We start from the raw sequence: 24,530 nt of genomic DNA, 5'->3' as shown, positions 1-24,530 counted from the left end.
CAAGGCTCGGGTTTTAAAGTGAAGTGTGTTTATTGGAAAAACAGTTCTGTCTGGGCATCTTCATGTCGATTCTGTTGGGAGAATATATACAAGCGGCGTCAATACTTGCAGGCGTTATATTTTATTTCTTCTCTTGTGTCATGTCCTACTTCAGACTCTTTGTCTTTGTTCTTTTTCCGCCTCTTGCGATTACATTAATGTGTTTTTGTATTTGCCTTCTGGTTTCCAACTTCTCTTGCTTGCTTCACTGCGTGTTTGCTGCTTGTGCCCTTTCGGATTTTAATGCCTTTGTGGACCGTTTCCTGGTTCCAACCCCCGCCTGCCTCCACATGCAGCTAAGCTGTGCGTCTGACCTAAGCTGCTCTGTGTTCTCTGGCTGCAGCTGTATATTTTAAGTGTTTTAAGACAGAAAATAGTTGTACTGTACTGTTTTTGATTACTGAAGCTGCCCCTGTATATTAACAATATAACCAAGGTCAGCTGTTCCAAGATCTGTGCCCCATCTCTCCATTTATTTATTAAAGGTAAAAAGTACAACATAGCTCTTTATCAGTGCTCTGACTGAAGCGTTTTTGCTCTTTCTACTAATATCAGACACATATTGTTTGTTGAGAAACAATAATGTAAACAGAAAAATTACATTTTACGTGTATGGTTTTCCACTTTTTTGCTACTCAAGTCACTACTTTACAAGATCACAACGTTTGCATATTTATGAAGGGTAAATATTTGTGCTGCGCTAAGAACCATACAGAGTCTGACAGCTTGATGCTAATATGATCTGGTGCTCAGTCTTAAAACTAAACATCTAATTAGGTCCCTAAATGCAACGTCTTTAAGTTTATTACAATGAATTACATTTTAGAGGGACATGAATATTTCACTGAGAAAAAATTAGCCTGGGGAACCTTGTAAATGCAGATCCCGATTCAATGTAAAAATGTTTAATATGTCCAGTTCACACTGCTCCATATATATGAATTACTTTTTCAGAAATAATTTCATTAACAGGTTGATAGTTTTATATGTTCTGCACATGTTTTTAAATGCAATAGTCTGTAAAAAGCTCTGGTAAACAAAAAAACAGTATCAAAGCAAAGGCTAAACCATAATTGTTGATCCCCCTCCCAATATCAATAAGCACTTTAACTCGCAAATAACTGACACATAAATGATGTGGAGAGGGACCACGTGGTACAACATGGTAGCAAAATAATACCTGCAAAGTGCGGGTGAAATCTAATGAACTTGATCACTAATCGGCCATCACCAGCAGACAATTCACACAACACTGAGCCAGTAAAAAAGCAAATGAAACCCATTAATCAATGTCAGAGGAGCTTATCAGCGATCTGCAGATACCTCCCTTATTTAAAGTGGACGTACAGTATGTGGATCGACAGGGGATGTAACGCCCCTGCACCACTCCAGAAACTGGAATCAGCTCTTAATGATCATATATTGTTCTAACTTCTTTGTCTTTTGTCCAGATGAAGGAGACACTTGGATGCTAACCCCTTCCTGACAGAAGGCCTCTCCTCATGTGTCTGTTAATGTTTCTCTTGCAGAATGCGGGATCGGGGTCCTTGCATTTGTGGAGTAGGTGTGTGGAGTCTACTACTGTCCCTTTGCCTGGCCTCGCTCACACATGCCCACAGGAGCCACACAGGTTGGTGTTTATGACGATCCCCGTCTCGCGTTGCTGCATCCACTATGTCCGCCGCGGACTCGCTGCCTCCAATTTCCTTTCAAGTGTTGTAGATTTGGAGCGAATAGGTTGCTCACCACCCGAGGGGAGCACAGACGTCACACTCAAAATGGAAGCATAGACCACAGAGGCCGGTTGCCAAAAACTTGTGAAAAGTTCTTTAATATTAGAAAGGAGAACATGAGTAATCCTGCGAGAAAGGTCCTGTCAGTTCAGGGGCATTCACGTCGTCTCAGTCACAGAGGTGGCCACTCTCCAGAATGCCTGTTGGTTACGGCAGAGGCAGCGTGCATGGATCAGAAATCCCCGGTTGCGTGATACCCATCCCGCCTGTTCCAAGTGGGTTAGTCACCAGCACGATTGAACCCTGAGGCGTCTTTCTGCTTTCTAGCTCGCTTCCCGTGTGGAGGTTAAATATCATTTTAGCTGCACACGACAGACATGTGGTTATAAAATAAGCTGCTAAAAATCCAGGCATGTCTGCTTGCACGTGCACACCAAGTCGTCCTCCACAGGATGAGCTATGATTTGCATGGTTTGAATACAAGGCTTGGCATAAGCGGGGGAAACGGAGGACTAGATTATTCCCATAGGTGCTCCTACACCACCGAATCCCTGGCCGCCCACTAGATCTGCCAGGCTATTCTGGCTTCAGCAGCATCTCAAGAAGCCCTCAGATCTTCATCTCAACTGTTGGAAGTCGCCATCTTCTCCTCAGTAGTTTCCCTTCAGGTACATGCTTTTGTTTACGTGCTCTGGGTTTTCCCTGCTGCGTTCGCACATGCAGCGCATCCAGATTTGATACAAGGGAGGCAGCAAACACAAGCCTGTCCTAAAGACACATTCGCACATGCAGTGTCCTTAAACTTCATCTCTTTAAGGTCAGGATTACGCTGCATGTGTGAGAAGGGCTTTTGAAACGATTCCAGCATCACTTTACCTGCATCACTGAAGATTTTCATTTCTGCTTAAACTCCCAACCTTTAAAAAAAAATAAAAAAAAATTGAAGCAATCACAATATTGTTATTAAAAGTAATCTAATGTCTCAAAGTTACAAAATCACGAGAGTTATTGATTAATCCCTCGATTCCTCGGCCAGTGGCTACCAGCTATTTCCATGAAGGACATTTTAACAGGCGATGATGGGAGCAGATGACACAGATCCTTACTGTAAACAGATACTGCCAGACCTTCAGGAACATGGCGAGGACATTACGCACATCTACCTAAATAATTGGCTGACAGCTACTTCTCAATCTAAAGGTGGCGATGGCTCTTCATTTCTCACGTCTCCCTCGTTTGCTACACCAAGCCTAGCATCCACATGCTCTCATTAGGATATTGATTGTGTCGTTAGTTGCGTCAAGGTGGACAATCTTACTCCAGAACGGAAAATATTGCATCCATATACATTTTTCATTCACAGAAATACACGCTGGCAGGAAAAGACACTGACAATATTAGGCTGGGGAGTGGTTTGGCTTTTGTGGCAATGTTTCGGCAATTATGTTTAAGATGAGTCAATGTTGGAATGCTGCGGAGTAGGGATGGATTCCAGATTTGTGTGTTCTCTCCGGCTGCCTCGTGTTCTCACAGTGGGCTTGTGGACGCAGTTTGGTTTGTATTTCCAAGGAAAGCTGAACAATAATTATTCCTATCGCTTCACCACACACTGCTGAATCATCGATTCTTAATCTAAAGGCAGCAGTCACCACACATCACCTCTGATTAGGAGCTATGGGGAATTAAACTGCCTTTGAAAGGCATTCTGTCCTCAAGGAAGTGGAACGCAGAGGTGTTACAGCACAAACATACAGGTACGGGCCAAGGGGGCAGGTGCTAAACCCCTCTTACACGAGCTCTGAGTAACATGTTCATTCATTCAGACGGGCCTCCGGTTAATGTGCATGGATGGACACAACAAACGCACGCATGCACACGCTAAAATGCCTCTTTAAGTTTGTGTGCAAAGACACAATGTCTGCCCTCTTTAGAGGCGGCTACGCAGTAAGGCTGCACTTCTCTCTCTGCACCATATGGCTTGTTAAAAATACAAGCAGAAATTTAAAAATGTGCAGTATTTAATGCGGCCCAACATGGCTGCATCCCCTATCAGTTTCAATTCACTGGTCAGTAAAGTAGCGAGCATATGCTGTGTTGTACGCACACGTTGTAACGTGCTGCAGCTGCTTGATTTAGCACATGCGAGTTGACAGGACATTTCCCAAAACGGCATGCTAATGCATGGACCACCCAAAAAAATAAATGACAAATCATCACATTCGCCCAAATATATCTCGCGCTGACTCCTGGTTTTGCTGCACAGCCATCATTCACAGAGCAGTGGGGGAGAAAATATGGGTTTTCCCACTAACACCCAGCACTATCGTGCCCCCCCCCCCTTCACCGGTCCCTGGTCTCTACAATCATCACGGCTACAACCGAGGACAAGATACGCAAGCGCGTTCAGCAGCTGCCACTGATAAGAGCTTTTTAAAGATACTGCACATCTTTAAAACATCTTTTCCTTTTTCCAGGTACAATATTTTTTAATCCATTTTAGCTTTTTCATTTTTAACTTCTAAATCTTCTCCGAAAATAAGCATAGTTTTGTTTTTTAAGCAGTAACTGTGTTCTTATTCTTATTCATACCGTGTTCCTCTGCATGAAATACCAGCCGTGCACTCTATTAGATTTATTGTTATCATTATCATTAAAATTAAAATTATTATTTTTATTATTAGTGCTGTTTTAGCTCTCACTTCATTTGCTCTTTCCTCAGAGGTTTCAATTTGTTGACGAATTCCAGACACCTGAATTTACATGTCCTAACCTTCATCAATCAGCGTGTCCTTGCCAAGACATGTTTTGTTTTAACCATGATGTATTCAGCAGCACCTAAAGGCTCCCTGGCCCTTATTAGACTATCAGAGCAAAAACGTTGCCTTTATTCCCGTTCACACACGACTCCTTCACCAATCGACGGTAATGAGAGGAGGTTAAGGGAGCCAGTTTCTAATGAAGCTACGTGCTCGCCTGCTCGACCCTCCAAGAATGGATTCACAAAGTATCCTGGCAACACGGGGGAGGCGGTTTTTGTTTTGCCGTTATTTTCCATCCGGTGCAGAAAACGAATATCTATGAAAGTAGAAAGGTGATGCCAGAGCGTGAGATGCACTCTGCTGGGAGGCTGAGTGATTCATGGCCCATGCCTGAGGAATCAGGTCGACAGATAAACAAGAGCCGACCGCGAGGGTGTGATCGGGTTACAAAAAACTGGCCGCGTGCTGCAAAGGCATGTGTACACTTTTCTCTGCATTAGGGCGTCAGGGCGTTCATGTTTCATCCCACACATCAGCTGTCATCTGGGAATTGACCGTACCCAAAACTTTCAGCACTTTCAGCACGAGCTGCCAGCAAACTTGTGTCTCCTAATGACTTTGATTGACAATATTTGAGCTAATGGAGACCGAGAGGAGAATTGAGTGCGTCCCTGTTATATCATTCGGGACTCATAAATGTCATTTCAGTGCAATTTGTTGTTTTTATGTTTTGAAATTCTTCACAAAATAAGTAGTAATAGCGCGAGTTTTTTAAAAATTCATCTATCATGTTTCTCTCTGTGTGGACATCCGAAAAGTGAGTTACAGCCGCAGACCGCTGATTGGTGGCAAAACGCTAGGCTAATGTACAGAAGTTCAACCAGTTCTTGCTACTGGACTCGGCATGTGACCGCCTACAATCGTCACCTTCCCGGGCAACTTTGCAGCATCGCTATGACAACCAGATGTAATGTAGCAGTACTCTCGTCCCCGAGAAGACCAGAGGGAGACACATTCGACCACCAGATCAACAAAAGCACCTTAGGGATGAAGCTACAAGCATTTAACGCGTTAAATGCGTAATATATCATTGTTTAGCTCCGAGGCTTCCCGACACGCTGCCTCAGAGCTCTGGTCGCTGTCCGAGCTTGTCTTTTTCGAAATTGGCCTAAATGGAAAGCCTCCTCTCCTTTTATTGGATTCATTAGTGCTCATCACTGGCAATTAGCTCTCCAGCCAAGCCTGCATAGATCCGGCTGTATGGATCCTTAAGCCCCCTTTGACTCTCTACTGTTGGCTAAGCCAACGATCTGGAGCTGGGCTGGTTGGAGATTAACCTTTTGGCAAAAAACAAGCATTGACTAATTGCTTTTGCTTACAGTTTTCCCAAGTCATACCTCACTCGCCATTGCCTCGTCTCACTGCTCTGCTACCACTTCCCGACCGTCTCCCCCTCCCCACCTCCCCACCTCCCCACCTCCCCCCATCCCCAACTTTTGCTTTATTTCACAGCTATTAAACCAGGAAATTTCAATCAGGTAGCACAGCGTGAATTTCTGCAGGGGCAGGAGAGCGAGAGAACTTTTATTTAATGCACTGGCTCTTTCTTTTCTCTTCTCCACCTTCGTCTCTTCTCTCTTTTCTTCCACAGCTGAACCCAACCTTGGCTCTTTATAGTTTATGATTCAATTTCCAATTTGTCCTCCAGAAGTGTTCTCCTCGTGGCACGGCGGTTTCGTTCCTATGTGTTTGTACAACGCCTCCTATTTGTACTCATAGGAACACGCTCTCTTGGACCGTTTGTACTTCATTTGTCTGTATATTAATTTAAATTGAAATTTTACATGAAAGTTGCACTGCAACCACTCTTTCACATCCCTTTATTTTCTTTTGTTTGAACCGAGGATGAAAAAATGAGCGTGCCCTCAGACAGAAGCCTGAACTAATCTGGCTAATTCCCTCTTTCTGTCCGGGAACACATGCCTGCATACATCTTCTCCACAATCGACTGGATTCTGATCCTCCGTCACTGTTTTTTTCTTCAAAGTAAAAGTGTCGAGTCAGAAACATTTTGAAACTAGGCGTTTACACAGAACGCCCAAACTGTTGAAATAGTTTCAACCATGGTGTCGTAACCACACCAGGACACTAGCTGGCGATGTTTTGCGTGATACACACCAGCACGTGCATGAAGACAGACACTTCCTAGTCAAGGTGTACACGGCAGCGATATGATCTAGCTCATATGGCCGTTTCTCTGTTGCCCACACGTCTATGCAGTGCAGCTTGTCGGGACACTGGTTTCAACAGGGTATTTTTCTTGGTGTGGGCCTTCACACCAGAGTTCTATCAGCTCCATCTGAAAGCTCACCTCTTACAAGCGCTTCCAGAGTTCATTTTTGCTCTGAAATGTCGGAAAAGCACTGTGAGCAAAATATGGAGTGAAGCGCACTAATCAGGACGTGCGCAGCTGCTCGTGCAGCAGTGGAGACCTTTCTGATTGCTGAGCAAAAAAGACAGCGATTCAGGTTACATGTAAGTCTCTTGAAAGGATTCCGCCGCTTCATCCCTTTACACCATTTATGATGGTGTAAAGGGAGGATGAGTTGACAGGTTGACGGCACAGCATGCACTGCAGTGCATTATAGGAATTTTAGTATGGGAGCTATGAATATGATACGGACCATTAATAATGGACATGGAATTATCTTGTAGGCTGGGTATAATTCTCTTGCCGGAAGTGGCCAGTAGGTCATATTTTGCTGTAATCTGACTGAATAATGGCTGACTGAAGGCAACAACTGATCTGGAAAATGAGTGGAAACAATGTAATTTTTTAAATTAATATTTCATTTAAAATGCTGTTATTTTAATCAAGAAAAGTCAAGCACTCATTTTTTACATCATATTACCCATAATAATCTGGATTGTAGGTCTAAAATCGGTACTTTACGCGTATATATTCACAACTCCTGCGTGCTGTTGCTTGGCGTCTGCAGGATTTATCTGGAGTAGCCACTTTCCAGAGTATTCCCAGCAGGGCCGGCGTGCTCGAAGCTATGTGAATAATGAATGGGACGTGCTTTTCCTATAGCAGATCTGTACATGCGGGCAGGAAAAAAAGCAGCCTTATGAGTCACACGTTCATTTGTCCAGAGTAATTATTCAGCAAAACAAGAGCTTCTACTGGGTTTATGCAGCAGTAATTAGGATGAGCAAACACCCACCGGGGTCTATGGTATACAGCACGCCACACAGCTTTGCCTTGTTTTGGCAAAATAAAGACCGGAGCAAGGTTTTTAAAAGCTCGCCATCTTGGTTAGTGTGAACTGCGCCAGTCTGTGTGGCAGCAGAACTTCATGCCAATGTTGACATGCACGACTGCGCACTGCTTTAACATTCTATAGCCGCTCCAGGGCCGTGCGCTGATTGATGGGCTACGCTTTACTTCGCTGATGTACTGTGATCAATGCTGATGCATGTAAAAGAGTGAGGGAGAGAGAGACAGACAGGGAAAGAGACAGAGGGGGGGCAGTAATGTGCTGCCTCTGCAAATGTCCCTCTCTCTCTTCCCCGTCTCGTGCATTAATCCTCTGCTCTCTCCCAGTTTTCCTGCTCCGTTGATCCAGCCTCTATATCTACATATGCTGCACTCTCCCCAACACCGGCGCCTTCACACAGATGGTGGAGTGTTTTCTTCCTGAACATATGCAGCACCAGGCAACTTTCAGGAGATTACCAGATTATGGTTTAAGTGAAATATATCAAAAGTGTGAAAGTGTGTGTGTTTGTGTGTGACTGCTGCAAAGCTCTTCCCAGATCGGCTGTTTGAGGAGGGCACTGACATGTTAGTCTAAATCTCTGGCCTGGCTTCTCATGTTGCCTAAATGTGGTTTAAGAGGCTTTTATTTTTAGTCTTTTGCTGTTGTGAGTAAAATAAAACAGCAGTAATGCAGCTTCACTAATCCTCTCACACAAGTAATCCTCACAGAACACCACTGTAAATACTCTGTGGGCTGCATTAAAGCACAAATCACTCAATCCCTCCCTCCCTGACTCTTTTATGCTTATTTTGGTTCAGATTAATAGATCCCCCCCCACCTAGTTTTATCCATGAGCCATGTCCCAGAAATAAACAAGCTTCCTTTTGGACTATTCTAGAGACATTTAGTAAATTGGGATTAATTTCCTGTGCATGCGCTGCGTTGTGCACTCTCCTAAAGGCACTGATCTGATTGCAAGAGTCAATAAAACATGTGCAAGACATAGTTCTGACATGGTTTGTGTTAGCGTCGCTTTACACAGAGGTGTCATGAATACACATGTGTTTGTTGTGCCTCACCTATACTGCAGTTAAACTTTAAGATTTTAGTCTGACTTTAACCACTATTTTCACACTTTTTTGGTCATTAGAAAAAAATCTCGACAATATTTGGTTTCAGGTGTGTGTGTGTGTGTGTGTGTGTGTGTGTGTGTAGTGAAGTGAAGTTCAAGCCAAACAAATTAATCAGGGAATGTTTCATTGATAATTTAGAACTATATCACTTATCAATATTTAAATCAGGGAATTGCTGTTAAGTAATAGAAGCCTGCAAAATAATGAGTATTTGTGAAAAAAATCTATTTTATTAACAGAAAAGTGCTTTTGAAGGTGAGACTCTGCTGCTTAGTCCTTTAATATCTCCCCTGGCAGCTCTGAAGTGTATTATACAAGCTGCTTCAAGGAACCACGGAGTGTTAGCAGCGCCACCATGAGTTGTTAGCAATTTCCCTTAACAGAAAGTGAAACGTTTGACAGGAAGTTGCTGTTCTATGGGCAGGCCAAACTGGCAGCTGCTCAGATCAGGTCAAGTCGCAGATCTGATGCTTCTTGCATGACTGAAAATAGTCTTCCTCTTAACTGAACTGAACTTTGAGAAACTTTCCAAATGGCACGAGTGTGTTAGTTCTCTCCAGTAAGTCTGGAAGATAAAAGTCTTCCCTGTAACATAAAATGAAAAGAAAATGGTGTCATGTTGTTTTCGGGTTTATGCACACAACATTTCAAAGACAAGGTGGACAATAAAATGCTTATGTGGGGACTTGTGTGCCAAAATCCTGATTTCTTTCTCTGCTCTTACGCATTGAAATGGTCTCACGCCCATCTGGAGAACGAGGGAGGAGTAAATCAGGGCTCTTTAACAGGAAAAAGGTGTTTGGGGGGTAGGCACCTTCCGCAACAATGAGGTAACGTTGAAGCTGTCTGATGGCGCCTTGCCTCAGTGAATACAGACCTTATCCTGTGCAAAGCACATCCAGCCATTGTGCACAACTAAAGGGGGAACCTGAGGATGTGGGCAAAGGCAGACGGCAGCAGCCAGTTTCTGCTGTTCCTTTTAACTGGTATTCGGGTAGGGGGCGGGTACTGGATTCAAAGGGGCCCGTGTGTATCGTTTGTCCCCACAGCACTCCTTTTCACAACCGTTATAGTTGCTGGAGGAAAACTTGGAATTTTCCGAGGTCATTACGCCTCATTAAAAGCACCTCTACGATGTGTTTGAGACAATGCAACATCTTGATGGATCCAGGTCTGCAGCAGGTGTTTGCTTTCATTTAATGGTTCCAATGGGATTCTCAAAGTTTTAGTAGAGAAGCTCGGCACTTGAGATTACCCCCGCTGTGTACTAATGGCTCGACTACGGTGCTTCTTCACTTCCCTTCCCACAGAGCTCTAACAGAGACGAATCATGCCTCCAACATCGTTCCTCAAACCATTTACAGTCAGAGCGGGCTGTGCTTTACTGTTACTCGCTTTTTTTATTCTCCCCTCATTCCTTCTCCTTTGCCTTCGCCTGCAGCCCCCTCGCTCTTCTCATCTTTCCACCTCTGGCGCTGCTGCCAGTCAGTCTCAGAGTCACCAGGGTTTCCCTTTCATTTGATAGCGAGGGGTTGGATGAGAGACGGAGCAAGGCAGAGGGGAGAGGGAGCATGTAATGATCCATCTTGATGAATGCATTTAGGGAGAAAGTGCTGACACAGCAGAAAGGGAGGCCTGAAGAATAGATGGGTTTAAGGCATCAGTGGCCAAGCCCACCAGATCACCTGTCACTGTTCAAAGGCCAATGGACGGATGAGGATCTTTATCAAAGAAATCAGCTGTGTAAAAATACAGTGAGTCAGACTTTACACTCACCTCTTTCTGGTGCTGTAAATGAAGGTACAAATCAGGTTTTTGGACACAAAGTGTTTTTCTTCACCCAACTTCTAAAGGAGAATTAAATGTGAAACCCTTTCAGAGAAAAAACAAACAAACAAAAAAACCACTGATAGTAGTTGGAAAGACCACAGTGGACAAAAACAAGTATTATTACCCCCCGTTTGACCATAAGCGCAAGAGTCCAAGGACACGGCAATTTCTTAAGGGTCATATAGCTATAGATAGTTTAGTTGACGGTTAGCAGAACTCCAAAATAGAAACCTTTAAGACCAAGAGGTGAAAAAGTCCAGTCGCTTTCAATTTCAACCCTGAAGACCGCCAGGACTCGTCAGAATAAGGAACCTACTCAGCCTCCCACCTATTTAACCTGCCTCGAGATTAAATGGGTCTCTCCTTCTGGACGTCTAGCCTTGACCAAACACTCTGACTGCATACTGGAAGTAAATTTTCATCTCACCTCCAAATGTAGTGAGTACTGTGATCTTTCTATAGTGTCTGCGGCGCTGCTGTGGGTTGTTTGGTGCTCTAACATATGGAGGCTGTTCTCTTTAACAGAGAATAAGCAGGATGATGGCAAACCGTTTATCTGTGATCTGTTACAATGTAGAGTGACATAAACAACAGCAATAAGTCTCTCTCACACACACACACACACACACACACACATACATGTGCGGCAGCTTGTTAAAGTGAAATACGCAGAGCTTGATGTTTACGGGTGTCAGTCGTTATTCCTGTGACGGGGAGAGAATTCCGAAAGAATGAAACCATCATCAGCGTGGCTGCCACGCTATAGATCTCCTCTTCAGTCTGATCGCTGACTGACAGGAGGGAAACCTGGAGGTGGAGGTAGCTGGGCCGAAAGCCCTCATTGTCTCTCCGTCTCCATGCTGCGCTGCCAGAAAGAGACAGAAGAGGCAGAGAGACAAAGAGACCTCAGCCTCAGTTGGAAGAGTGAAAGGAAGCTGGCAGAGCTCACAGCTCCCTAACAACAAAACATGAATGACGCAAATACCCCGGTGTAACAGAGGGAGACAAAGAGACAGGAGAAGGAACCCTGGATGCTCCCTCAGGGCCCATGAAAACACACCTCCAGTCAACAGTCACCAATTAAACACGGTGTTACATACATGATGATCGCCCACACACCTGCAGCCAAGGGTTAATGGCAGACTTGTAATGCAACGTTAACACATCAGAGCATATTAACAATTTATAACCGGTTTGCCACACTAATATGTCGCCTTAAGCGTCAACAAATCATCTGCCATCATGTGGAAGCGACCTCGGTGGCGAGCGCTAGAAGCATTTCAGGACGCGCCGCCGAGGCCCAAAAAGTTGCTCCAGTTAAAATCTCGCGTGACGTAACGGGGGCGTAAACGCCCAACCGGGGTCAGAAGCAGAAGTGCTGTGTTTTTGGGGAGGGAGTATGAAGCCGCGACACAGGCTGCGTTAGCATGCGGGTGACTAGCGCAGGGACGGGTGGTGGGTGGTGATGGAGTGCGTTACAGACGGAGGATTCAGCGGGCAGCTCATTACGTCCTTAATGACACAATTGTCAAATCGTTAGCCAGTTGCATGACAGAAGTGGAGCGAGGACTAAATATGTCCGGGGCGTTTGGTAATATTAAGGCAACAAATAGGCGTCTCTTATGGACAAGGATGATCTGCTCTATGTCAAATGCAGATTTCTTCCCGAATCCCAGTTCCGATGAATCGTGTCCCAGAGATTACTGTCTCCGTGCTCTTTATTTTGGTCACAATGTGAAGGGGAGCCGTTGCTGTGAGCACATTTCAATCGCGCGGTGACGCACAGCTGAGGGATGGTCGGCCATTGGAAAACGCGTGTGAGGGCTACGCGGAGCAGCCTTGGCCCCGCGGTCTTCTCTTATTTGGCAATTTTTCAAAGCAGATGCAAATTTTGCAGCTTTTATTTTAATCTCTACTGACTTCTCACAAAGGCTGAATGCATTATTCAGTTATTTGAGCCCACATCTCTGCAGGAAAGGCTAACGCGCATTTGCGGCAGAATTTTGGTCAATAACATAATTATCTGTAATGTTGGATTGGTGTCTTATCAAATTCACTCCCAGGAAGGGGGAAGACAAGCCTGATGTATTTTGAGAACCATCATAAATGTTAAAACAGAGGCACCGACACGCTGTGACATAAAAAAAAAGAAAAAACGCAATAAGTGTTTGTCTCATACATATTTTACCTGTTCCCGACCTTGGACGATTGAAGTAAAAATGGTGTCACACTAAATGAGGAGTTGGACGGTGTTGCCGAAGTCGTGTTGGAAGCGCTGGGGCGTGAGGAGAGGAAAGACAACGGTGCTGGAACGCCAAAGCCTCCCTTTCTCTCAATACTAATTTTCTTGGCAGGCTCATAGACGGAATTTTAATTTGCTCTGTGTTTACGATTCATAACGAATGGTGCCATCTCAGAGGCCATTGTAATCTAATTATTAACACAAACGCATGGGCGTACATGCACTGATGGGTGCACACATGCACTGTGAAACGTACAGTGTAATCTAATTAGCTCGGCAGGCATTCTGAACTGATTTTATATTTAAAATTATGCAAAAAGAACACGGTGGGCCTTAGGGAAACACTTAAATATTTATAGATAGTAAATATGTGATTTATATAGTGCATCCATATGCACCTTGGACACATTCAGCTTAAAGGATTGTTTTCACTGGGTTAGCTCTTTAGCACTGGAGTAGGACCCAAAGGCTATGAAATGTAGTCAATAGATGAAATGCCAGATGGAAAATGTGGTTTTCATCCGATGTGTGGATGTGATAAAAGCAGCAGATTATTTAAAACTGCGCCTCACACACAGCGCTGTTAACATGTGGCTGATCGGAAATAGCCCTTCGTGGCAGTCCGAGATGATGTGGAGCGTCAGCAAGTTTATTTGCCAAAATAAAGTGAAAGCATGGATACACACAGAGACACACATACCACCACCACTACCAAATGGCCTCGGTTCAAAGGTTTAGAGAGGACAGACCAGATGGAACCCAGAACTGAAACAAGAACCTGTAAGGAAACAGGAACGCAGGATGAGGGAAGATACACGTGACACTAACATGCCAAACTGGCACTGACAGAGCGCACGGGCCCGCCGTGAAAAGCAGACTCAGTCAGTCATTTTCTTATCCAACACATATACACTTCCATCCCAGCATCGCTCACAGCACAACCCTAACCCTAACCCTGGAAAAGCAGAACCAGTTATAATTGCATTTAGATACAAATACTAGGACATCCTCGGTAATTGCGTGTGTTCGTGGATAGAGGGAAAGATGGGGTGGGAAAATACAGGAAGGAAAATATTTGAGCATCCTCCTGTCGCCGTCATAATGAGCCCTCGCGTTTTGTGCTGTGACGACATGTTTGTGGTGACCAGTTGTCCTGTGGAATGAAGCCTGGTGGATGATTCAAAGAGCACCAGGATGGATGGATTTTTGCTCTTTTTTGGTGATTCGGCTCATTCCCTGCTCCTGTGAATGAGTAAAGAGCAGCACTTTGCAGCTGACAAATGTCACTGCTGCAGCAACAGGTTTGGCCAATCAGTGATCTCCGTTTGCACGTTCACCTGAAGCCTGAAAAGTGCACACTGACACTAATCCAGCACTTTTATTTCCAAAAGCTTTATGCGCCCTCTGTATCCTGTAATTCCTAAGGCTCTTAAATTGCACCCTCCTTACTTTGGTCCAATCTGTGTGCTTTTATCATCTTCCTGTTCCCCTCCACTCCCCCATCTTCATCTTGTGTCCTCTGTCATTTCATAAATGACCCCTCCTTTTCCCAATCTCGCTTAGCCACCCCAACACCCCATTTTCCTCTGTGCTCTCCCTCTCTCTCCCTCTCTCTCCCTCTCTCTCTCTCTGCCTCTACCTCTCCATCTCTCTCTCTCTGTTAGCTTTGCACAGGAAAATTCAGCAGGGCAGCAAATGATTATCCTGAATCACTGGTTCCAAATCGGAGTTTTCTTTTATATAAGTTCTATAATGCATCCAGCCTCCGCCTCTCCCTTTCTGGGTTTCATACCTCCTTCCTACCTCCATTGTATGATGACCTGATATGTGTTTCTCCCTGAGCACAGCTGTGCCTCTTAAGCCCATTTACTAAGGATGACAAGTTACTGACAGATGGACAGATGGACAGATTGCCTTGACCCTGAAAAACCTGCTTCTCTCTTTTTCTGTGCCTCTGTGCCCGTGTGTGTATTCTCATGTTCCCAGCAGGGTACTCCTACCACTTGGCCTCTCTCTTTTGCCCCCAACACACACACATACACACACACACACACACACACACACACACAGTTGCAGCTTTTTCTCCATTCTTGTTGTGACTATTTTAGGTATAACCACATAATTTCCTTTGACTTGCTAATCAGCGTTAGCTGCCCTATAAGATGTGATTGCTGATTTGTTGCCGTGCCCTCCCTGAGTAGCCGCAGCAATTACGTTTTTCCAGACATGGGTTTGATCAGCCGGAAGGCAAGACTGACGGTTAGCAGACTGTAAATAAGAAGAAATATAAATATTTACTCTCAGCTTCTAAACTGCTTTATCCCTTTTGGGGTCACAGGGAGGGTGCACGTATGGGCCAAGGCAGGGTCCACCCCAGGATGAAGGACCCAGGGCCCTATGTGAACTTTTGTGGCTTTGGTGCCTTGCTCAAGGGTACCTCAGCAGTGCTCTGAAGGTGTTCTGGCACCTTCCCCAACTACCAGAACAATTTTAATGTTTTGTTCCCATTGTGGCTAAAACTAAGAACCCCATGCTCCTCAGCCCAGTTCCCAACAGACTGAACTACCAACAACCCCAAATATACTGTATATTAGACTGATAAATCCACTGCCATTTTCTGCCATCCTTACACGTTAGGGCAGGGCAGCTGAAGTGTGTGCGGATTTTTCTGAACTGGGTATCTGCCAACAGCCTCATGTCAAGGAGGGGCATCCTAATTAGTGGCCAACGGGAAGGGCGAAGCCAAATGAGAGGTGATGATATGACGCGCCTGAAACTCTGATGTTCACCAGTAACTTTTAGATCTGTAATGTTCATTTCAGCTCTGGACGAAAAGAAATGACAAGGTGTTGACATTTTTGTTACCACGAGGGAAGGTGCAGAAAGTGAGCAGCCAGGAAATGACAAAGTTCAAGATGTCGCGGACATGTTTCGAAAGTTGATAGGAGAGAACGCAGGCGCGGGTGGTGCCGGGGGAACTGGGGTAAAATAGAAGGGGTGAGAGCGTGATGGGAGTCAGACGCACCGTGGGTTCGATATTACAATGTACGTTTCACTCCAACATTAATTGGACTGGGCTTTGCGGGATTGCTTTGTCTTTTTCTCATTAGCGGGCAAATTAAGAACTTTTCAAATCCGTGTTAGCCTGTTAAGCATATTCACGCTCGTTCTTTCTAATTCGACTCGCCTCCCTTTTAAATACTTAAAGTCATTGTTCGCCGCGTTAGTCACCATGCTCTCGTTGGCGCTTTGTAACAAGGAGTTAAAAAAAGAAGAAATTTACGACAAGCCGAAACACAGACAGGATTGACCTCAGAGAACAGCCCGTGAACAATCTGCAGTTTTTGCATTGTACGTCCTGTCACATTATTATTGTAATTGGAGACCTGGAGCTCGTCAAAGCGGTTATTGTTTGTCCTTGACATTTAACATTCTCAGGGAAAGGCTGCTCTAAAGAAGTGTTAGAACTACACATCTTCAGATGGAGCCCTGGATTCTTTGTTCCTGTTCTCTTTGCTGACTCAGAGGACTCATGTGATGGGTGCGTGGGGTGGGGTGTTGGGGGCTTTCTTAATTGAGCACATGGCTGCCAGATTTGAGCGTGCCTATAGATTTGCACCCAGAGTGCCAGCTGAAGATGAAGGACCGTCGCACAGCCTGATATCATTAGCACTGTAGTTAAAACTCCCTCGTATGCAGATGATCAATTATCAGAGTATAAATATTACTGGATTCTCTTCCGTTTAATCACTGCTTTACTCTTTTATTCTTTGCACTTGGCAACAAGAGATAGGCATCTTCTTTGCAGAGTGCTCCAGCTCAAGGTTTATTTATTTATTTATTTATTTATGTGTGTGTGTGTGTGTGTGTGTGTGTGTGTGTGTGTGTGTGTGTGTGTGTGTGTGTGTGTGTGTGTGAGAGAGAGAGAGAGAGAGAGCATAAGTGGGATGGATATGGATTCTGTTTTAAATATCTGCAGGTGTTTTGTGCAAATTTCAAAAAGTGATTCCGCCATCGTCCAAGGTTTTGTTTTGGCAGTTCTGCACCAAAACGTCCCTTTTTGTCTCTTATAATCCCATCGATTGCCCCTTCCGATGACTTCATTATTCTGTCTGACAGCGAGTTCCTTTATTTTTAACACTGAGTCGCTGGTTCTGTTGTTATTTAAGGTCGAGTTGAGTTAAATAAAACAGCTGCTTGAACCTAAATCTCCTTTCATTTCAGTATTCTTGGTGTTCTGGATCAGGAAGAACTGCTTCTATTTATCTGATGTCGAAGTGACTGAAACAAATGGGACTTGGGAATCAATGATCTCTTCCTTAAGCCACCATGTTTCTACTTTTCTTGATTGATCATTCCCACTACTGTCTGAGGGTGACAGCCTCTTCTCTGGCTTTCCACAGTGCACGTGAAGGCGGGAACGTGCGAGGTGATCGCCGCCCATCGCTGCTGCAACAAGAACAAGATCGAGGAGAGATCCCAAACTGTCAAGTGTTCCTGTTTCCCGGGCCAGGTTGCGGGCACCACCAGGGCCATGCCTTCCTGCGTGGACGGTACGTGCATCAGGAAAGAACTTACTGAACTCACCTCACAGGTTCTGCATGATCCCACCAACACATAACCATCAGAGATCTATATTTGTCTTTTGTTGTGTGTTCTCCTGGTACGTTGGCCGACCTCAGGAGTTTTAACCCACAAGGTCCCCCTCTGGGGATCCCTGGGGCTTTCTACTCATTCCTTTTTGTCCCAAGTACTAATAAAACATCAACTAATCAACCCTTTCGTGTTTACTGTATTCCCTACACAAGAATATGCTGATTTAACCAACAAGCTACTGTTTCAGGTAACATTTTCAAATGTGTATCTATGCATCATTTATAACCAATCCATGAATTACACCTATATGACACATGTAAGGATAAAGCGATGGACAAAACAGCAGACAGATCTGAAGGTATAGGCATTTGTTTTGACTCTTGAACATGATTCTAATTTACAGTGTTCATGAAATATGCAGAGTGTGGCTCTGAGCACAGCAGATATCGGATGGAGTGCGTCCTATTCTTTTCCAGCCACTTTGAACTTTAATATTGAGCCTGTTAGCAGCACATCTCTGGCATAGTGTCAATATATTTCCTGAGAACTTCAACACCAATGTTCTCCCATGCTGTCTGCAAATGATGCCGACGGCGTTCCTTTAAATGGATAATAGTTCTACCCAGTTTATTTTCCAGCAGTGTTCCAGCAGATTCCTTCTGTAGTTTTACAGTAGTTACTAGATTATCTAATATTTGAATGGCCAAGTGTTCTAATAATTTGACTACTGTTTATTCATGCACATGCATATGTATATACATATATACACACATATGCATTTGTGTGTATATATTTGATGTTTTCTTCCATGACTGAACCACAATATCAACCTCTGCTACCGCAACACTCTAGAAAGGATGGCACTCTCGCACATTCTCTTCAGTCAAAAAGCTGTCTCAGCCCTCTGGTTTCTAAAGTGGAGCTGAATATTCTCAGACTAAATACTTTCTAACGTGCCGATTGGCTGAACTCTGAGGAACTCACACATCCAGTAAACCCTGCTGGTGTTGTTGTTTAACTGTGCACCACAAAAGGAAGCAGCTTCTGACAACAACAGCTGTGGATAATGAATGAGACTGTTGTCTTGCATCTGTGGGTTGTGGTCAGGAATCATGTCCAACCACTGCGCTCCGGGCTTTTACTCGATTTAATGGTTTATTAATATTAATCCCAGTAAATGCTGTGGACACTCCATCACCATTTAGCATGAACAGAGAATGGATGAGTGATACCAGTAATTAATACTAGTAATTTACAAGTTACTACTCTTACCAGCAAACACACTTGCCCTTTGAAGCCAATTTTTCCCACCCCAGAATATGACTGAAAATATGTTGCCTATTGATTCAAAAAGGCAAAACATGAAGAGGTTTTTTTTACACTTGGCTAATGAGGGTGAGTTGATATCAATGATGTTTCCTCCATGCAGAAGATGAAAAACTGGTGGAGACGTGTGCGGGCTGATAAGTAATTAAAATCATCATCTTTCTGTTCAACCATGCACATGGCCTCATTTGAGATTGGTTGGCAATTTAAATTTAATCACTAACAGTTTTGTGGCACCAATTCATATTATTCATGCAGAAAATACAAAGCAAAAGCCAGAATGTAAGATTTGTATGTATTTGGGAAGTTGTGGTTAACCGTCCAGTCACCTCAAAGTCTAAATGAGTCCTTCAAGATACGAATATGTGCTCTGCTCTCTTCCTCCAGCCTCCATTGTAGCCCAGAAGTGGTGGTGTCAGATGCAGCCGTGTATGGAGGGGGAGGAGTGTAAAGTTCTTCCAGACCTCACAGGATGGAGTTGCAGTACAGGCAACAAAGTCAAGACCACGAAGGTCTGTGGGCAAACAACAACCCGTCTCTCTTTAATCACTCCCTTGCTTTTGCGCTGTCATAAATTTGAGGCTTGAATGCACAATCACGGTCAAAACTACCGCTGAGTGACCCATCCACAACCTTCATCGTGTCACATCTCTCATTTCTTTCAATCCCCATCCTGTCTCTCCTTCCTCTGGCTGTATTCCTCCTGCACTTCATTTCCTCATGCTCCCCCAGCCCTCTCCTCCTGCCTACCACATCAAATCATCTCCAAAGAAAAAGAAGGCCAAAACAAACAAGGGAAATATGCACAAACACACATTCCTACTTAGGGGTTCAGAAAAACATCGTTCAAAGACAAAATTCCTTGAACTCAGAGGAGGATGCCAAAATCATTTATGTTGTATGGAAACGAGTGTCCTTTCATTGGTTTTATCTGAGGAGGAGACAAAGAGAAAGAGAACGACTCACGTTTTCATATTAAAATGTAAATTTGCAAAAATGATCCGGCGATCGTCCCGCTAGAGGTTGTAGGAAAATACTGTAGATGAATTGTTTTAATATTTTTGTTTTCTCTGAGACTGCAATCGCGCTGATGATGAAGGGATTGACTCTATCCACTGATTGTTAATTCAGATTTACAAGGACGACGCACAGATTCATAAGTGTGCCCGGGGTGGCTCTGTTGTTGGAAACACTGGAGAGATAATGACACTAATATCACTACAATCACAACTGAAGAGAGGTGAGGATTAGACACGGTTAATGATAAGAAGACGTGATTAAAACACCCGATGCGGTGCCTCTGTGTGGTATCTATGCATTTGTCTCCTGCTGATGCCAAACGAGGACGTGTGAACGTCTCTTCAGATGTGATGACCTGAGCAGGCCCGGGGTCTCCTGTCATAGGAGGGGAATTACGCACGGTTCAACTCATGTCACTATATGCTTGTGTTTCTATCCCTCATCCCACTCTTCGCCTTTTGGCACTCCATTATTCATGGGCGGGAGCAGACCTTTGTTTTTTACCTAAATAATTGATTGGAGGCAAGGCCAGAGGAGGGGGGGGGCATCTTGTTGGGTAAAAAGAAGGAAAGTTGGAGACACACTTCTCTTCAATTTGATTCTTTCTTGGTGAAGATGGTGATTACACATTCCTTTCCTTGCTTCTCCTCTGACTCACCTCTTAACCGGAAAAGTAGCTCTTTTCCCTTCCTTCCCTTCATTCCTGCTTTCACATTATCCAGGTCCACTTCTAAATCTTACCAAGGATTTTTCTCTTTCCCCTCCCAGATATTTCCTGATGATCGATCCAAGCTCAAATTTGTGTCAGGCTGTCAAAAAAAAGTTTAAAAAAAGATTCTTAATGGCAGAAAAACACTAAACTCTGGAAAAGAAGTCACGCACACGCCAGCAGTGCCTTTCCACTGAATAGCCAATCATATTTGGTCTCCGTATAAATTCCCATACAAGATCAAAACAACATTAATTCATCCAGGCACACATCAACGGTGACTTTGTCTCAGCTTGAAAGTGTGCAAATATTTCCTATCTCTGGGATTCAGGTCTTTGATCAATGATTTGTATGAGCTGGCTCGTGTGTATGTGATGTTCCGATGATGAAAAGAATGTTTGCTTTTTTCCTCCCCCCCCTTCCTCTGGTGTAGCGTACCGAGGTCAAGACGTGCAGGCATCCAGATCAATAGCATCGAACGTTCTCTTATAGTCCCATTAAGGCCCACTCGTAAATTGAAATTGATGATGGACTGAGGAAGAGAATGAGAGACACTTGGAGACCAGCAAACAGGAAGAGGAGATAAGATGGGGGAAAAAGAGAGAAAGTGAAGAGTAAAGAATGAGAGAGGTGATGGTAGGTGAGAAAACACTCAGAAAGGAAAATGCTGGAGTTGGCTGTTGGGGAGCTTCTGTATGGATCTGAAAACAAAAGAGGTTTTGGCTCAGGCAGTCTTTCTGATGTTCCAGCCCTGGCCAGGAGCAGAGGAAAGGAGGACAGGAGGAGGGCAGGGGGAGGAGATAGGGAGGGGATGGATGACAGCTTGATCAATGCCAAATAATATCATATGGATGACTGAAGGGACACGGCCAGGCAGCCAGGCCGCAGAGGTACAACCCGCTGCAAAGTCATTTACGTCGACGACGCTGCAGTGTTCCACACGCAATGATGAACAAACCACGTTTCAGAAAGCTGATCCCATTCTTCTATCGATGCAATATTCAATCACACTTGAAGACTTAACAACATTAATGAAACCAGCCTCCTAATTGTGCACAGAAATGCCACCTGCAGGCATGTTTAACCAGGCATGGAGGACAAAATCCTAAAGGGATACTGGAGCACCTCAAGCACAGCAGGCGCAGAGCTGCAAAGGCGCTAGTACAGTATACTGGCGAGGCAACAAACGTCTGCCTGCAGACTCTTTGATCAGGTGCTGGAAAAGATGCCCGGAGGCAACATGAACAAGCCCAGGAAAGGTGGCCCAGAGCCATCCAGAGAAGATATAATACATGCTGCAAGCGTTTAAAAAAAGCTTCTTTGTGCTTTTTCAATGATGCCTGGCATTCACAGTTTCTTAACAGCCACCTGGTTTGGAAAACAGATTGGTGTACGTGCATTCTTGTGCATGCTGTGCGCCTGGTCTTTGAACTTAAAGGTCTGCTTGAGGGTTAAGACTTTAGAATTGGGTTTAGGTTTGAGTCAGGGGTTTAGGTGTGATGGTTGGCGTGACAATAAAGGGCTGGGGAACACTTTATGTCCATTAAACCATTGTTTCAGGTTGCATCACAAGTCTGTGACCAACTTCTTCTGCTTTCAGGTGACCCGATAGTCCCATTCACCTGAAGCACAGCAGAGTCCCAAGATTTTGGAGTTACTCGGGCAGCACAATGGACCTTTCAGTGACGAGGAATCACTCTGAGACAGACTTCTGTGATGAGCCGGGATCATTCCACTGAGGAATGCAAGAGAAAAGACTCTGACACAAGTGAGCGTTTCTGATCCTACTGAGGACTACATCACCCATAATCCTTTACTGATACCACAAAGGACGACCTGCAGACTGAGTTATCTTACCAAGGCTGGATTTGAAAAAGAATTCCTTTGCTATCTATATTTTGCCTGTCTCTTCTATGGCTTCATTGTGTTCTCTGCATAATGGGACTAATGAGGCATCTGGATTATTCCAAATTACAAACCTATTATAATCGTGATAAAAACTAGCCTGGTGCAGTATGTTTAAGATTGATTTTGCCAGTTAAAAAAAAACCTCAGTGTTTTAAAACTCTCTTTGAATTTTCTTTTTCCGACTTCCCATTATTATAAATATTTTATGTCATTTACAAAATGCCTTTTTAAAAAAAAAATGAAAAAATGGTTTTCTTTCCAACAAAGGTCAATAATCCTTTCAGGGGTGAGAGTAGACTAATAACTAGTAGATGTTACAGTATATTGCAACATGTAAACGTGTACAAACTAGTCCATGGAATCAACGGGGCTGAAACTAAATCAAAGCTCTGATGGTTTTAATATCTGTGTTTTTAAATGCCTGTTAACCGCTATTGAGTACATGTGTCAGTATTATATGAAATGAATAAAATCTTTCAAAAGAAGAGTCAAACCTCTGGATTGTTAACACATTCATGTTAATGAGTGTGTGAAGCTGGAAGGAATATTGATGACGTGGCTTTCACTCAGGAGCCAAGCAAAGGTCACTGAAGGTCACGGAGAAGTTGGGCCAGCAGTTTTAGCTGGTGATAGGTGTTTGTAGATGCAAAGACTATTTTAGATGAGTTATGTGTTGAGTTCAAAAAAGGCTCAGGAGGCGCAGTTTCCCACGGCTGTTAAAGCAATCGATCCCTCGTCAGCAGGTTTGGCTTAAAAGTGCCTCTTCATCTCCACATTTGCTGCCAACTGATCTGCTTTCCATAGAAACAATGGATCATTGTCTTGTATCTGGAGTCATCGGATCAGTCACATGACACATTAGTCAAGTAAACAGCTTATTGTGCTATGGTCGTCTGATAACTTTTATCTGGTTATAAGTCTGAAAAACACCCCCAACCCACAAATGAGACTGAATACACACTATTTGATGTTGACTTTATTTTCCCGATTTATTGCATTTTTCCTCATCAGCATTTATTTAAATGCATCCTCAGTAATCTTGGCATGTGCAGCCTAAGACATAAAGCTTCCCTACATCTGGAAGATGGAGGACTCACCACCCACAGAAGAAGTTCAACTTGGCCACATCACATCAAATAAATATGGCACCTTGTCAGAACACATTTCCTCCAGTCTTCTTCAATGTTCTCGAGTATCGTGCAGGAACCTGATGCAAGTGCTTCGACTCTACCGCAGCACTTCTACACTGACAACGGCATAATGGATGGACGCGAAACCATCACAGAAACATGTCTTGTGACTTACAGAAAGGCCCGAACCCAGTGCACTGTGTACTGCCGCTACACAGAGATCTCCTCTAATCAAGTTATGTGTAAAATCCTCCAATTCCTGGGTCCTGTTATATGCCCCAGCCATCACGTTTGACAACTAAATGAGAAACCCTGCTCAAGAAGAAGAGCCCAGGAGAGCCGGCTACTCCTCCCGCTGTCATGTTCAGTTATACAGTAAGATGACACTGATGTACATTTAAATATAGAACAGGCCTGTGTTGTAAGCCAAATAAAAAGAAAAGACTCTGTGGTACTGTAAGCCTGCGACAGCTCGTGACAGCATTGATGCTGACTGACAGGAAGTGTCTCCGGTAAACTTGATCACGTGGGGAGGAGATGGAACAAGTGAGCTGAATTGTGGAGGGCTTTTCTGATTTGGCTAATCTCCCATTCAATCCTCCATCACTGAGCCTGGGGGTCTGTGTGTGTGCATGTTCTGTTCACCTCAACCTGTCATTAGCACATTATTCCAGACAGGAGGCACGCTGATTCTGTCTGTCCGCAAGCCCAAGAGGTGCAGTACAGATAATTTACCACATTTGCTTTTGAAAAGGTGCCAGAAACTGTCGAAACTGTCATTTCTAGAGCTGAATCCAGGAGGAAAGTCATGTTGAAATTCTCTCTCAACACGCCCGATGCTA

At 44.1% G+C, this 24,530-nt stretch overlaps 1 protein-coding gene across 2 annotated transcripts in view; it reads left to right on the top strand.

The window, feature by feature from the left end:
• LOC101062163 (chemokine-like protein TAFA-2) overlaps nt 1-23,037 on the top strand; it is a 47,648-nt gene extending 24,611 nt beyond the window's left edge. For both annotated transcript variants that reach the window (XM_029834233.1, XM_011602465.2), the window contains exons 3-6: nt 1,569-1,669; nt 17,403-17,552; nt 19,309-19,433; nt 22,251-23,037. In XM_029834233.1, the coding sequence (XP_029690093.1) occupies nt 1,570-1,669; nt 17,403-17,552; nt 19,309-19,433; nt 22,251-22,262 (387 nt within the window). In that variant the 5' untranslated portion in view covers nt 1,569 and the 3' untranslated portion in view covers nt 22,263-23,037. The remainder of the gene's footprint in view (nt 1-1,568; nt 1,670-17,402; nt 17,553-19,308; nt 19,434-22,250) is intronic.
• The last annotated feature ends 1,493 nt before the right edge of the window (nt 23,038-24,530 follow it).

This window comes from Takifugu rubripes, chromosome 3 (assembly GCF_901000725.2).
Source record: "Takifugu rubripes chromosome 3, fTakRub1.2, whole genome shotgun sequence".
NCBI lineage: Eukaryota > Metazoa > Chordata > Actinopteri > Tetraodontiformes > Tetraodontidae > Takifugu > Takifugu rubripes.
The sequence above is the reverse complement of the archived record's forward strand: the minus strand, read 5'-3'. Positions and strand labels throughout refer to the sequence as shown.